Source organism: Theropithecus gelada, chromosome 20, assembly GCF_003255815.1.
Source record: "Theropithecus gelada isolate Dixy chromosome 20, Tgel_1.0, whole genome shotgun sequence".
Lineage (NCBI taxonomy): Eukaryota > Metazoa > Chordata > Mammalia > Primates > Cercopithecidae > Theropithecus > Theropithecus gelada.
In genome coordinates this window covers 66904905-66921348 of record NC_037688.1, presented here as the reverse complement: position 1 = coordinate 66921348, position 16444 = coordinate 66904905, and the positions used below count along the sequence as shown (strand labels likewise).

General features: G+C 50.7%; 1 protein-coding gene across 2 annotated transcripts in view; it reads right to left on the bottom strand.

Moving 5' to 3' along the window:
• ABCC6 (ATP binding cassette subfamily C member 6) overlaps nucleotides 1–16444 on the bottom strand; it is a 70888-nt gene that overhangs the window by 17574 nt on the left and 36870 nt on the right. For both annotated transcript variants that reach the window (XM_025370498.1, XM_025370497.1), the window contains exons 15-22: nucleotides 15048–15123; nucleotides 12826–12952; nucleotides 12433–12609; nucleotides 8833–9000; nucleotides 7713–7887; nucleotides 6185–6260; nucleotides 3547–3667; nucleotides 568–775 (exon numbers count right to left, since the gene is read on the bottom strand). In XM_025370498.1, the coding sequence (XP_025226283.1) occupies nucleotides 568–775; nucleotides 3547–3667; nucleotides 6185–6260; nucleotides 7713–7887; nucleotides 8833–9000; nucleotides 12433–12609; nucleotides 12826–12952; nucleotides 15048–15123 (1128 nt within the window). The remainder of the gene's footprint in view (nucleotides 1–567; nucleotides 776–3546; nucleotides 3668–6184; nucleotides 6261–7712; nucleotides 7888–8832; nucleotides 9001–12432; nucleotides 12610–12825; nucleotides 12953–15047; nucleotides 15124–16444) is intronic.

Below are 16444 nucleotides of genomic sequence, written 5' to 3'. Positions count from 1 at the left end.
CGCCATTCTCCTGCCTCAGCCTCCCGAGTAGCTGGGACTACAGGTGCCTGCCACCACCCCCGACTAATATTTTGTATTTTTAGTAGAGACGGGGTTTCACTGTGTTAGCCAGGATGATCTCGATCTCCTGACCTCATGATCCGCCCGCCTCGGCCTCCCAAAGTGTTGGGATTACAGGCGTGAGCCACTGCGCCCGGCCGTATTTCCATCTTTAATGAGGAGAAGATGGAGTGACAGCGGTAATGCATCTGTTAGGGAGGGTCTGGTTCTGTCTGGAGGTTTGGGGGCAGGCACTGAAAGTCACCAGCACGCAGGCCTTGGAGCTGCCATCCGCTAGCGGGGAGGAACTGGGAGTTCTGAAGCTTCCAGAAAAGGAGGGATGTGCCCTGTCCTCCCCATTCCCTCCAGCCTCATCTGAAGGACAGAGATCTTTGCCTGGACCCCAGACATTTTGCACAGTTGTTCCAGGGGGCACAGGGTGACCCAGGGAAAGGTGAGGAAAAGGAGCCCTGAGCACCCCTCAGGGGAGCTGGGAGGACGGAGATGAGGAGGGCAGGTGAGGCATACCTTGGAGACAGCCGAGGAGCCCGAAGATCCCACCACGCAGGGCTGCCTGCGTCTGCTGCCCACCCACTGTGGGGTCGTCCGCCCACAGGCTCAGCCAGTAACCCCGGCAGAAGGACGCCACTTGCTGGCAGAGGAAGAGGAAGAGTGCATAGAGGCAGAGGGGGGTGCCCACCGCACGCAGGTAGGCCAGGTGCACTGTGGCCTTCACCTGTAGCACACATGAGGGAGAGGGAGGCAGAGAGAGCCCCCAGCGGGACGGGTGAGTTGAGGCAAGGCCAGGCGAGGCTCCCAGAAAACATGCCCATGGGCAGACGGAAGCACCACACAGACCCCACAGGTTCTCCCGCCGCGCCTCCCACAGACAGGCCCCAGCCAGCCTTAGAACCCCCATCTCCTACACAATCCCCAGTGAGCTCGTATTAATATTTTTTCTTTTGTTTTTCTTTATTTTCCTTATTTATTTTTTTAAGGACAGGGTCTTGCACTCTGTCACCCATGTCACCCAGGCTGGAGTACACCAGCGCAATCATGTCTCACTGCAGACTTGAACTCCATGCTTAAGTAATCCCCCCGCCTCAGCCTCCCGAGTAGTCAGGACTATAGGTTTGTACCACCATGCTTTGTTAATGTTCATAGTTTTAAAGAGTTGGAGTCTTGCTATGTTGCCCAGGCTGGTCTCAAACTCCTGGCCTCAAGCGATCCTCCCTCCTCGGCCTCCCAAAGTGCTTGGATTACAGGTGTGAGCCTCCACACCCAGCCAGAAGGGTTTTCTTGAACACTCACCATGGGTCAGGCATGTGTCTCTGCTCATAATAACCTCAATTTCACAGATAAGGAAACTGAGGCGCAGAACGGGTCAGCCACTGGCTTAACGTCCTGCTCCTACAAATCTGAAGTTCTCTGCACAGCTGCAGCCAGACAGCACTGTTGAAAACATTAATCTAATTATATCTTGTTGCTGGCCTGTCCATGGCTATCTCTTGCTCTCAGAAGAAATTCCAGCCAGGCGAGGTGGCTCATACCTGTAAGCGCTTTGGGAGGCCGAGGCGGGTGGGTCACCTGAGCTCAGGAATTTGAGACCAGCCTGGACGAACACGGTGAAACCCTGTCTCTACTAAAAATACAAAAATTAGCCAGTTGTGGTGGCGGGCGCCTGTAATCCCAGATACTTGGGAAGCTGCGGGAGAATCACTTGAACCTGGGAGACAGAGGTTGCAGTGAGCCGAGATTGCACCATTACGCTCCTGCCTGGGCGACAAGAGTGAAACTCCGTCTCAAAAATAAAAATAAAAATAAATTCCAAGCTTCTTATCTTGCCCCCACTCACTGCCTGCCAGCCTCATGGGACCCCTTTCTCTGGCACCCTAAGCTACTTCCCACCTCGGAGCCATTGTACCTGCTGCTCCCTTATCCTGGAGCGCTCTTTCTCCTGACCTTTGTATGACTGGTTCCTTCACATGTTCTTCGGGGAAGCTCACATGGCACTTCTCAGAGCATCCTATCCATACCTACCATGACCCTCAGTTGGTCTCCATGGCAGGGTCTCACTCTGTCACCCAGGCTGGATTGCCGTGACATGATCATAGCTCACTGCAGCCTCCAACTCCTGGTCTCAAGCAATCCACCTGCCTCAGCCTCCAAAAGTGTTGGGATTACAGGCATGAGCCACTGCGCCCAATCATTCTTATTTATAGCACTTATTGCGATTGGATATAGCTTGCTTATTAGCATAATTATTTGCTCTCCATTTATCTTCACTAGTATCTAATCTCCACCAGACTTAGCCTGGCACACAGTGGGTACCGTGTACATGTTTGCTGGATGGATGAGAGGGTAGGTGGGTGAATAAATGAGTGGGTGGGTAGGTAGGTAGGTGTATGAATGAATGAGTGGATGAATGGATGGAGAGATCAATGAATGGATGAACAGCTGAACAGACAAATGCATAGGTGAGGGAATTGTTGTATTGTTAGGTGGGATAGATGGATGGGTAAGTGAATGGGATGGATAAATGAGTAGGTGGGTGAGTGGATGGGATGGAGAGATAAATGAGTGGGTGGGATGGATAAACGAGTGGGTGGGATGGATGGATGAATGAGTGGGTAGGATGGATAAATGAGTAGGTGGGTGAATGAATGGGATGGATAAATGAGCAAGTGGGATGGATGGGTGGGTGGGTGGATGATCATCTAGGTGGATGATGGTGGATAAGTAGAGGGGTGGAGATACACAGCAGTATAGAAGAGGAGAAACAGTACAAACTTCAGACTCAGACTGGCCTAGACTTGGGTCCCAGATTTGAGTCCCAGGTTGAGTCCCAGGCTAGCTATGAAAACACAGACAAGGCTCTTAACTCTTTAAGACTTCAGTTTCTTGGCCAGGCACAGTGGCTCACACCTGTAACCCCTGCACTTTGGGAGGCAGAGGACAGAGGATCACTTGAGCCCAGGAGTTCGAGACCAACCTGGGCAACATAGCAAAACCCCATCTCTATTAAAAATACAAACACTAGCTGGGCATGTGTCACAAGCTTGCAGTCCCAGCTACTTGAGAGACTGAGGTAGGAGGATTGCTTGAGCCCAGGAGGTCGAGGATGCAGTGAGCTGTGATTACATCATTGCAGTCCAGCCTGGGTGAGTGAGAAAGCCACTTTCTCAAAAGCAAAATAAAATACATTTTAAAAGACTTCAGTTTCTTTTTTTTTTTTTTAGTCTGGGAGACTGGAGATGATATTTAATCTGATAACTGAATGACAAGAAGGAACATAATATAGGAAGTTGAGCATATCATTATCTATTTTTTAGGGCGGTTGTGAGGATTAAGAAAATGAAGGTCTAGAATGCTACTGGCACATAGTAGGTGCTCAAGAAAGGTGAGTATGACTGCCGCCCCACTGCAAGTGCTACATTTGTTGGGAGGACTTGGGTCCCCGGAGGCGGCGGCAGCAGGTGGGGAGGGGTAGGTGAAGCTGGTGATTACCCTGCCATATTGCGTGCTGTTCTTTCCTGTTGGCCATCCTGCCCTGTCAGGGTCATCTAGAGGAACCTCCGTCTGGGCTTCTGAAGTGGTATGGTCTTTCTCAGGGACTGACTTGATGGACCTGTCATTTAGAGGAAATGAAGACAAAGTCAGTGTCTCTCCCAATGGCGGGGTGTATGTGCCCAACCCTCAGGCCCACTGACAGCCACTGAGCTCTGGATACACTCTCTACTCATTCATTCATTCATTCATTTATCTAACAAAATACTGACCAGATATCACACTTCCCTTCTGTCTGTGTGGTACCCAGCTAAATGCCATCTATTATCCCAGGGTCAAGCAAGCCCGTTCTTCTGATGCCAGTTCACAGGATGAACTTAACTTGCCCACCATTGGAACTCCGTTCTCAGAATTTTCTTTTCTTTTTTTTTTTTTTTTTGAGACAGGGTCTTGCTATGTTGCCCAGGTTGGTCTCAAACTCCTGAGCTCAAGCAAGCCGCCCGCCTCAGCCTCCCAAAGTGCTGGGATTACAGGCATGAGCTGCCACGCCCAGCCTGTTCTCAGAATTTTTATTTTGGCTTAAGCTTTGGTGCAATTGTTTTGCTCCTACTGTTTACCATCAGATTTGTCAGTCCAACTGGCAGAATATAAATTATGAACAATTCAGACGCTAAAGACTTTTTGAATGTTTTATCTATGGTTAAGTGGGCTGACTTAACCTCTGCACCTCAGTTTCCTCAGCTGTAAAAATAGGAATATTATCTATCCATCCATCCATTGAAACATTCATCTACATATATGTATATCTACATATACATGTCTACCAACCTACTATTAAATTAAGTTTAGCGCAAAGCTGCCTCCTTACATATTTTAACTTTGGCCTAAAGGTTTTCCTGTACATAGTGAACTGTAACCTAACTGGACTCAAACAGACTGCAGCCTACTCCTGTGTCAATCACTGAGTTTCAGCCAATCAAAGGCAGCCAATGGTGCAAACCATGTTCAAATAAAGCAGACGCTGAGCTGTAACCAGTCTGGCTGTTTCTGTACCCACTTCTGTTTTCTGTCCTTCACCTTCCTTTTTCTGTCCATTAATCTTTGACCCCGTGGCTGTTCCAGAGCCTCTCTGGACATATTCTGGTTCAGGGGCTGCCTGATGTGCAGATCATTCTTTGCTCAATTAACATCTTTCAGCCAGGTGCAGTGGCTCACGCCTGTAATCCCAGCACTTTGGGAGGCTGAGGCAGGTGGAACACCTGAGGTCAGGAGTTTGAGACCAGCCTGGACAACACGGCAACACCCTGTCTCTACTAAAAATACAAAAATTAGCTGGGCCTGGTGGCATGTGCCTGTAATCCCAGCTACTCAAGAGACTGGGCATAAGAATCACTTGAACCCGGGAGGCGGGGATTGCAGTGAGCCAAGATCGTACCATTGCACTCCAGCCTGGGCGACAGAGCAAGGTTCCGTCTCAAAAAACAACCCCAAAAAACAAAAAGCCTCAGACACATTAAATTTGCTAGAGGTTAATTTGGCACAATCTCGGCGCATCTCGGCGCACTGCAACCTCCACCTCCCGGGTTCAAGCGATTCTCCTGCCTCAGCCTCCCGAGTAGTTGGGACCACAGGCACACGCCACCACACCGGCTTCTTAAAACTTTTTAATTTTTTAAAAATTTTTTATTTTTAGTAGAGACGGGGTTTCAGCATGTTGGCCAGGGTGGTCTCGAACTCCTGACCTCAAGTGATCCACCCACTTTGGCCTCCCAAAGTGCTGGGATTTACAGGTGTGAGCCACCGTGCCCAGCCTTAATGTATCTACTGGTTTTCTTTTAACGTGACTAGCTATCCATCTGATCTTACTTCAGACTCTTGTGTACTGTGAAGATGGTGAGTGTGCGTGTGAATGAGAAGTGCCCTTAGGGTGGCTAGCTGGGATGGGGATCAGCCCCTGTGGTCCCCAGGGACGGAAGCCCCTCAAGATCGCTGCCGCCCCCCACCCCTGTATAGCAGGCACTTAAGCTCGGGCCACCTGGTACCAGTGGCCTGCTGTTCTGCTTCCCAAGACCCCTCTCATTAAGAGGGGAGAGTATCAGGCAGCAGGTCCTTCTGCTGCAGACAGCCCCACGGTGAGCCCAGCTGTGTCCCGGCTGGAGGGAGCTGAGAGAAGAGGGGACTGCAGTCCTCCTCCTGGCCCCTTGCCCACGTGTTCTGGCCAGCGTCAAGTGATGCTGTGCATACAGACCTAAACCCTGTGCATAGCCAACCTGTCAAAGCATAGGTGACCGGGCCTGGCATGGTGGTTTACAGCTATGGGGAGGAACCAGTCCTGCCCTATTGCAGCACTGAGACCACTCCAGCAAGCTGGCCTCAGCCCACTTGAAGACACCCATCACACTGGAAGGCGTATTGTTCATTCCATGAACTGGCCCTATGGGGACCTAATCATCTTGGCTAACTGGACCAATTTTGGTAAATTATCCCTCAGCAGGGCACCATGGGGGGACTGCAGCAGGTTCTGCATCCATAATGGTTTTTGTTGTCTCCCTAACTGCCTGAGATGCGGGTGGTTCCTTCAGCTACTACTTCAGCTTCAGCCTGTGCCCTTCTGAGTGTGGCACCATGGTGGACTCACCTCTCGGGTCTAAGCTCGGGCCTCCTGCCTGCAGAGGAGCCTCTGGGGTCCTTGGTGCTGGTTCCAGGTTCTGTTTCTGCAAGGTCAAGAGAGTCCTGTCACACAACACGGCCCAGATACCCACTTTGATACCCACTGACTATGTGGCCTTAACTGCTCTGACCATCCATTTCCCCTGATCTGGCTCCTGCCACCTCTCCAGCAACCTCTCTCAACACCCCACTCTGAGTTCTTCCAGGAACATCCTTCAGGCATTCACTCACTCATTCGTTTCTTCAATCAGTGAATATAACTGAGCACCTGCTATGAACTTGAGGTTGGAAAAACAGCATTTAACACCATACAAAGTCACGTTATCTCTGTTTCTCCCAACAGCTTTGCTCAAGCAGTTCCTTGTGTCTGGAATGTTCTTTTCTGGCTCTCACCTACCCTCAGGTACCATCTCCCCTAGGAAGGACACCTCCCCACCACTATCCCCCAGGTGTGGCCAGTCACTGAAAGCAGATCTGTAGTAGTTTAACCACAGACCTGTAAGCAAGAAATAACTGCTACTGTAAGCTGATGAGATTTGGGGGCTATTTGTTACACAGCATGATCACAGCAAAAGCTAACCAATACAAGCAGGCAAGTTCTATCTTCGAGCTTCAGGACTGTGACACTGTGAATCAACACTTAAGGTTTTTAGCAGGGTGAGCCAGTGCTAAGCAGATGTTCTCAGAAGAAGCAAAGCCTGAGATTGAGGGAGACCTGGGTGTGAGTCCTTGCTTTGTCATGAAGGGATAGTATAAAGTGTAATGATTAAAAAACACATTCTCTGGAATCAAGTTGCTTGGGTTCAAATCCCAGTGCTGTCACTTATAAGCCATGTAACCTGGGACTAGTTCCTTAACTTCTGGGCCTCAGTTTCCTCATCTGTGAAATGGAAATGATTCTAGTACCAGCCTCACAGGGGCATTATGTTGATTAAATGAGCTAACGTATGTGATGTGCTGTTAGTTGCTACTTTTCAGTCATTGCAGGTGAGCTTGGCTTGGCAACGTTACTTCCAGAAACTTGTCATGTATCCAGCACATTCTGTGTTCTTTGGATTATTAGAAACTCTAGCTAACATGGTGTAGCTTTCTAGGCATCAAAGTCCTTCTTGGGCTGTCTCCATAGCAACTGTAAGCATAGACTCCGGAGTTGGACACATTCAAGTTCTAATCTTGTGACCTTGGGCAAGTGATTTCACTCTCTCTGCTTCAGTTGGCTCATCTGTAAAATGACAGCAATAACTTCACATGCCTCTGGGGGTACTCTGAGAATCAAATGAAATAGTGTATTTTTACAGAAGCACTTAGCACACCCCCTGGCTCATAGATGGTGTTATTGGCTATTCCTGGAGTGGGAGAGCTGTCTGCTTCCAGGCCTAGGCCCGCAGGGAGAGTATGACCAGAGCACTCCATTCATGCCAGTAGGACCCTTTGAGCCTTTTTCCCCAAGGATGGCGGGAGCCAGGCATGGAGCATCAGCAAAGCCCACCTAGTACCTCCTTCTCCTGTATCTCCTGGCTGTCTGGCTTGATCCAGAAGACCCATGAGGGCCCCCTTCCTCTGCAGAAGCTCCTGGTAGGAACCCATCTCTGCGATGGCCCCATCTGCCAGCACCACGATCCAGTCAGTCTGGGGCAGGATGTGGAGTGCGTGGGTCACGAGAATCCGTGTCTGGGCAGGGAAGGGGTAGAAGTTACTCACATGTGGCTGGGCACAGTGGCTCATGCCCGTAATCCCAACACTTTGGGAAGCCAAAGCAGGTGGATCACTTTAGGCCAGGAGTTCGAGACCAGCCTGGCTGATAGGCCTAAGCCCTGTCTCTGCTAAAAATACAAAAATTAGCTAGGTATGGTGGTGCACACCTGTATTCCCAGCTACTTTGGAGGCTGAGGCAAGAGAAGCACTTGAACCTGGGAGGTGGAGGTTGCAGTGAGGCGAGATTGGACCACTGCACTCCATCCTGGGTGACAGAGCAAAAGACTCTGTCAAGAAAGGAGGGAAAGGAAAGGAAAGGAGAGGAGAGGAGAGGAGAGGGAGGGAGAGACAGAGAGAGAGAGAGAGAGAGAGAGAGAGAGAGAGAGAGAGAAAGAAAGAAGAAAGAAAGAAAGAAAGAGAAAGAGAGAAAGAGGAAGGAAGGAAGGAAGAAAGAAAGGAAGGAAGGAAGAAAATTACACATATGTGCTTGGCCAGCCTTCTGAGCTGGGGGTTGGGGTGGGGGTGTTGTCCCCAGACTCAGAGTGGGGACAGCTCCCCTTCTTGTGCTCCTGCCACCTTTCTTATGAACAGCATGTCCAAATAGAGAAACAGAGGGGACTCCTTTAGCCTGTGTCTCAAAACAAGAAGACAGGGAGTCCATCTGACCGTGGCCAGTCATCCAAGGCAAAGTTGTAGTAGTTAAACCACAGATCCATGAGCAAGAAACCCCTGCTGTTGTAAGCTGCTGGGATCTGGGGATTGTTTGTTATACAGCATTGTCACAGCAAAAGCTGACCAATACGAAGAGGAAAATTGGACTCAAGTGGAAGGGGGAGGTGAGATAAATTCGGGTTAGGACTGGATGCTAAGGGCTCCCTCTGCCTTTGCCTTGTGCCCTCTGACACATGTTCCCAAACTTACTGTTCCCTGGAGTAGCCCACCAGGTCCGATGACCTGGTTGAAGACATGCTGGCCAACGTGGGCATCCAGGGCTGCCAGGGGGTCATCCAGCAGGTACACAGCTGCCTTTCTGTACACAGCCCGGGCCAGGCTCAGCCGCTGCTTCTGGCCTCCAGAGAGATTCATGCCCTGTGGCCACAAAAGGCACAGTGGCCTGAGTCAGCATCTATAGGGTGAAACTGGGATGCCCAGGCTGGCGCAGGCCAGGGCACACCTGCCCATCAGAGTGAGGTGCAGCTCGACATGCTTATTACCTGGGGACACGCCCAGCATCAAAGGCACTCGCTCTCAAGCCGACAATGCCTCCATCCTTACCCGACCTCACTTCTCCCCTTCCCCGGCATGCTTCCTGGAGGAGCTACCCACACTTCCCAATCCACTCTGTCTCCTCCTTCTCACTCCCTGTATCCCTTTGAGTCCAACTTCTGTTTCCCCGTCTCCATTGAGACCACCTTCACTGAGGACACCATTCATTTCCCTATTCCCTCATCCAGTGGTAGCTTTTCCGTCCTACTTTTTTATTTTAAATTGTAATTGTTTCATTTTAGCTTTTATTGATATGTAATAGTTGAAACTCTTTGAGGGGCACAAGTGATATTTTGATACCTGTAGGGCAGTGGTCCCCACCCTTTTTGGCACCAGGGACCGGTTTTGCAGAAGACAATTTTTCCATGGACCTGGGGGCAGGGGGATGGTCCAGGGGATGGTTTCAGGGTGATTCAAGCACATTACATGTACTGCGCAGTTTACTTCTATTATTATTATTATTACTATAACTATTATTATTTTCAAGATGGAGTTTCGCTCTTGTCACACAGGCTGGAGTGCAATGGCGTGATCTTGGCTTACTGCAACCCCTGCCTCCTGGGTTCAAGCAATTCTCCTGCCTCAGCCTCCTGAGTAGCTGGAATTACAGGTACCCACCACCATGCCTGGCTAGTTTCTGTATTTTTAGTAGGGACAGGATTTCACCATGTTGGCCAGGCTGGTCTCGAACTCCTGATCTCAGGTGATCCACTACGCCTCAGCCTCCCAAAGTGCTGGGATTACAGGCGTGAGCCAGTGCGCCCAGCCTACTTGTATTATTATTACATTGTAATGTATAATGAAATACACAACTCACCATCATGTAGAATCAGTGGGAGCCCTGAGCTTATTTTCCTGGAACTAGACGGTCCCTTCTGGGGGAGATGGGAGGTAGTGATGGATCATCAGGCATTAGATTCTCATAAGGAGCACGCAGCCTAGATCCCTCACATGTGCAGGTTACAGTAGGGTTTGCGCTCCTGTGAGAATCTCATGTTGCCACTGATCTAACAGGAGGCAGAGCTCAGGCGGTGATGCGAACAATAAGGAGTGGCTGTAAATACAGATGAAACCTCACTCGCCTGCCCTCTGTCCACCTCCTGCTGTGCTGCCTGCCCAGTTCCTAACAGTCCACAGACTGGTGCTGATCCATGGCCAGGGGGATTGGGGACCCCTGCTGTAGACAATATGTAATGGTCAAATCAGGGTAACTGAAATCGTCATCACCTCAAATATTTATCTTCTGTATTGTGAACACAACAATCCTTCTCTTCTCGCTATCTTGAAATACACAAATAAATGATCATTAACTATAATTTCCCATGTGCACTATTGATTACTATAACTTATTCATTCTATCTAGGCCTTCTTATCTTCATTCATTCTTTTTAAAATTATTTTTATTTATTTTTGAGACGGAGTTCCACTCTGTCGCCCAGGCTGGAGTGCAATGGCTTGACCTCGGCTCACTGCAACTTCCACCTCCTGGGTTCAAGTGATTCTCCTACCTCAGCCTCCCAAGTAGCTGAGATTATAGGTGTGCCACCATGCCTGGCTAATTTTTGTATTTTTAGTAGAGATAGGGTTTCACCATGTTGGCCAGGCTGGTCTCGAACTCCTGACCTCAAGCAATCCACCCGCCTCAGCCTCCCAAAGTGCTGGGATTACAGGCGTGAGCCACTGCACCCAGCCATTCATTCATTCTTACATTCATTCATTCCACTAATAACTACTGCCTGGTTATCATATACCCAGTAGCGTTCTAGGTTCTGGGGAAACAGCAATGAGCAAAACACAGTTGTTGCTCTCTGAATGGATCCATCATTCTAATGAAGGGGAGAGAGACAGGCAATCCGTAAACAAGTAACATCAGGTAGAAAGTGCTATGAGGAATAAATACTAAAGCAGGTGGAGCCAGGTGTGGTGGCTCACACCTGTAATCCCAGCACTTTGGGAGGCTAAGGTGGGTGGATCCCTTGAGGTTAGGAGTTCGAGACCAGTCTGGCCAACATGGTGAAACCCCATCTCTACTAAAAGTACAAAAAAAGTGAAAAAAAAATTAGCCAGGCATGGTGGCACATGCCTGTAATCCTAGCTACTCATGAGGCTGAGGTGGGAGGATTGCTTGAACTCAGGAGGTGGAGGTTGCAGTGAACTGAGATTGCACCACTGCACTCCAGCCTGGGCAACAGAGTGAGACTCCATCTCAGGAAAAAAAAAAAAAAGGAAAAAGCAGGTGCAGGTGTAGGGTACCCTAGCATTAGCAGGGTTGCTGTGGTGGTAGATAAGGTGGTCAGAAAAGGCCTCTCTGTGAAGGTGATAGAAGAGAGGGATGAACCCTGGGGACTCCTGGGAAGAGCTTTCCAGCAGAGGGAACAGCAGGTGCAAAGGCCCTGGGGTCAGAGTGTGTGATATCAGGAAATATCACAGAGACTCAGGTGGCTGGAGTAAAACTGGGAGATGATGATGGAAGATGGGGCTAATGGATACCACAGCCAGGTCACAGGGACCTCGTTAGAGATGATCACGACTTTGACTGTGAGGTAAATGGGGAGATCACCTGAGGTCCAGAGTTCGAGACCAGCCTGGCCAACATGGTGAAACCCTGTCTCTACTACAGATACAAAAATTAGCCAGGTGTGGCGGCATGCGCCTGTAATCCCAGCTACTCAGTAGGCTGAGGTGCGAGAATTGCTTGAACGTGGAGGTGGAGTTGCAGTGAGCCGAGATTGCGGCACTGCACTCTAGCTTGCGCAACAGAGCGAGACTCCATCTCCAAAGCAAAACAAGACAAAACACCACAAGTGGTGGGCTGGATTTGGCGGGGGGTCACAGTTTGCCAACCCCTGCCCAATCCGTAGCTCCAGATGCATGTATCCTGTTTCTTGCACTTCTCTGTCCAGGCCCTTTGGTGAGGCCCAGAGAGGGGAAGCAATTAGACCCACGTCACCCAGCAAGGCAGGGCCGAGTAAGACAGGAGTCTAGGTCTTCTCCCTCTCAGCTGTCAGAGAGCCCCTCACCGCCAATCCCTGGCACAACTCCCTGCCTCTCTCTTTGTGTCTATTTCTACTTATCGATTCATGATTATGTATTGAGCACCTACTATGTGCTTGATTCTGAGCTCAGCCCTCTTTCTCCCCCACTTCCCTGACTGCTCCCCCCATTTCTCCATCATACTGCCCACGAGGAGTCAGGAACCCAAATGACCCCCAACTGCAATGTTTCCGTGTCACAAAAAGACCCCGAAACTCTCACCTGCTCCCCAATTGAAGTGTGCACGCCCTCAGGGAAGCTGTCCACATCCGGCCGCAGGGCGCAGGCCTCTAGGACTCTCTCCAGCCAGGCTGGCTCCAGCTCCTGCCCGAAGCACACGTTCTCGACCACGGAGGTGTTCTGCACCCAGGCCTCCTGGGGCACGTAGGCCACAGCACCCTAAAACACAACTTACTTTGGTCACAGGAGGATGATGGGGACAGAGGTGGGATAAGTTTTGAGGAGCAGCGGGAGCTGGGCTCTCAGTGGTGGGTGGGAGGTGAAGAGAATCAGTGAAAATGAGCTTGGCTGGAATGGGGAGGGATGGGAAGGCAGCGAGGAAGGGGGACTTTCAGGACGGGGACATCCTAGCAGACGGGTGGGGGGTGGCCTCACCTTGATGCTCATGAATCCGTCTACCTTTGACAGCTCCCCAAGGAGGGCGGACAGCAGGGAGGACTTCCCTGCCCCCACTGGACCGACAACAGCCAACAGACAGCCCTGGGGCATGGTGAGGTTTATTCTGGCCACACAAGAGGGGAGACATGACATGACCTTGGTTAGGGTTCGACCCGCCTCTGTGAGGAAGGATGAGGCCCAGATGGAGCCAGGATTTCCTGCTCTGGGAGTCTCCAAGAGGACTTGTGGGGACCGTTCCTTTTCCCAGTCCTTGTCTAGCTATTCGAGCAACCATCCTGTGCACATCTCTGCATGTACACATGCACACATGCACACAAAGCGTGCACACATGCATGCACATTTGCACACATACAAGCATGCTAGTGTGCACAGCAACACATACAATGTGGGCACACATCCACACACACACACACACACACACACACAAAGTCTATGCACATACCCAATCAATCCATACTCACACGCATACAGGTGTGCACACATCCACACCATGCACACACACGCCTGCATGTCAACCCACATTCAAACACACACAGAATTGACTATAGCCTGAGGGTTTCACCAGCCTGGCCTCCTGCTTTGGCTGTTGTAATAAATAGGCTCTTTCCTCCCTCCCTCCCCTTGCTCTTGGTCCCACCCCACTCCTGTCCGTGTCCACAGCCCATTCTCCACCCAGTGACCAGAGGGACCTGTTAAAACCCAAGTCAGATCATGACACTTCCCAGCTAAACCCGCCAGCACCCCCATTTCACTGAGGGTCAAAGCCAAAGTCCTGACGATCATGAACGACGTCTCCCACCTCCTGCCGCTCTGTGCCTCAGCTGCTCGGCCTAGACCATGCTGACCTCCTTGCTGTTTCTTGAACACAATAGGTCAGTGGTTCTCACCTGGGGGTGACTGCATCCCTCAGGAGTCATTTGGCAAGATCTAGAGATATTTTTGGATGTCACAACTGGTAGGGGGTGCTGCTGGCATCTAGTGGGTAGAGACTGGGGGTCTGCTAAACATCCCACAATGCACAGGAGAGCCCCCAACAAAGAAGTTTCAGCCCAAAGTATCAACCGCGCTGAAGTTGAGAAACCCAGGTCCAGGCACACTCCTGCCCCAGGACCTTTGCAAACGCCATTCCCTCCACCTAGAAGGCTCTTCTCCCAGGCCGGGCATGGTGGCTTATGCTTGTAATCCTAGTCCTTTGGGAACTGAGGCAGGTGGATCACTTGAGGTCAGGAGTTGGAAACCAGCCTGACCAACATGGTAAAACCCATCTCTACTAAAAATACAAAAATTAGCTGGGTGTGGTAGCGTGCGCCTGTAATCCCAGCTACTCGGGAGGCTGAGGCAGGAGAATTGCTTGAACCTGGAAGGTGGAGGTTGCAGTGAGCCGAGATCATGCCATTGCACTCCAGCCTGCGTGACAGAGCAAGACTCTGTTTCAAAAAAAAAAAAAAAAAAAAAAAGACAGCTCTTCTCCCAGACACTCCTTCCTTATGATCTTGGCTTGAATGCCAAGCGTTCCCTCACCAGACATGCCATCGTGCTCTGTCCCCTTGCTCTGGCTTCCTGTTTGGGCCTCACCTCTATCAGCATGTCACCCCAAGAGAGCAGGGCCCTTGTCTGTTTCCTTCACCCTATCCCCAATACCTAGAACAGAGCGCGGCTGATAGGTAGCACTCTGTCGATGAAGGGAGTGAATGACAACCAATACAAACACTGCCCAGGGCATATTCCTTCCTTCTCAGGGAGTTTCAGGGCTGGCTGAGACTTTTAGCCACACAGACCAAGCCGTAGAGTTGGGGGCTGCAGGTGATCATGGCCTCGGACTGATATAGAAGGCACAGAAGTGGGCACAGAAGTGAGCACAGTTGATGGGGCTGAACCTTGGGGCTCCTCTTGGCCAGCCCTCCCGTGGCATCGTCTTGGTCAGCCTGGGAGCAGAGGGGTGTCTCCCCGTGATAGGGGAGATTCAGATGCACTGGTCCCCATCTGCAGGAGATACTGGTCTATGCTGTGCAGGTCCCCACCTGCAGGAGGTATAGGTGCACCCTGGGAACCTCCCCGGCAGAGCCCCAGCCCAGCCTAACCCACCCTCCAGTCCCAGGCTGGAAACCTGCACCACCTCTCAGGTGGGAGGCGGCAGGAGCCCCACGCATCTTCTCCCTGAAATCATGAGGCCGGTTACCACGGGTGTTGTTCTGTACCTGTGGAGGCAGGGAGGGCTCTCCTGGGACCAGGTGAAGGTGGCATTGCGTATGGTGATGCAATCCTTCCCGGCAGCTGTGGGACACAAGAGGCCAGTTACAGGCGACCCCTGACCTGGCTGGCCTCTGCCTCGGAGAGGCCCCCAGGCACTACCCCCGCCAGGGGCAGAGGCTGCAGGAAGAAATCTCTCCCATTGAACAAATTTTCCTGCTACTCACTGGCTTGTGTGTGACCCTGCAGGGTCCTTGTTCTCTCCGTGTCCCATGGCTACATAATCCAGGGGGAGGCAAACCGTGGCCCAGAGACCAAATCCTGCCTGCTGCCTATTCTTATGAATAAAGTTTTATTGGAACACAGCCATATCCATTCATTTCTATATTGCATGCTTTGAGCAGTTGTGACAGAGACTGTGTGGCCCCCAAGCCTAAAATATGCACAATCTGGTCATTGATGGAAAAAGTTAGTGGACTTCTGACATAAATTATCATGGAACCCCGCCTTCCCAGAGTGAAGGGGGTGTTATCAATTTCACTGTGGCCGGCACAGTATCTCATGCCTGTAATCCCAGCACTTTGGGAAGCAGAGGTTGGGGGGATCACTTGAGGTCAGGAGTTCAAGACCAGCTTGGCCAACATGGCAAAACCCTGTCTCTAGCAAAAAATACAAAAATTAGCCAGGCGTGGTGGTGGGCACCTGTAATCACAGCTACTTGAGAGGCTGAGGCAGGAGAATCACTTGAACCCGGGAGGCGGAGGTTGCAGTGAGCTGAGATCGCGCCACTGCACTCCAGCCTGGATGACAGAGCGAGACTCCATCTCAAAAAAAAAAAAAATTATTATTATTATTATGATTTCCCTGTGACAACAAGTGTAATTAGATTAGTGGTTCTTGATCCTTAACACATAGTTAGAATCGCCTGAAAGATTTTCTAAAAATCAAAGCTCTCATGGCTTAGCCCAGATCAATTAAATCCATCCTCACAATTAGCTGCTACGATGATTAACATGCCCATTTTGGAGATGGGAACACTGAGGCTCAGAGAGACGATCTACTTGTCAGGATCACCCAGCTAGTCAGTGCTGGGGCTGGGATTTGGACCTGGGCAGTTCAATGCCACAGGCTAGGCTTCTAACCGCTGTGTGAGTGTTTTCCAGGTACACAGTTTGCCCAGGTTTTTCAGTACAAGGGGGAGGGTGGCTTGGCCAATGGGGTAACAAAAGGATGGGGTGGAGGGGGAAGCCCGGGTAACGAGCTTGGTGAGTCTCATCGTGCAATGGTACTTGAAATGTTGCTATTTTCTAGCTTGATCAGAATGTTGCCGTGCTTATCACCTTGGACTTTCTGCATGAGGACACGGACCTGGTCTGTTACAGCAGGAGTCCCCAACCCCAGCCAC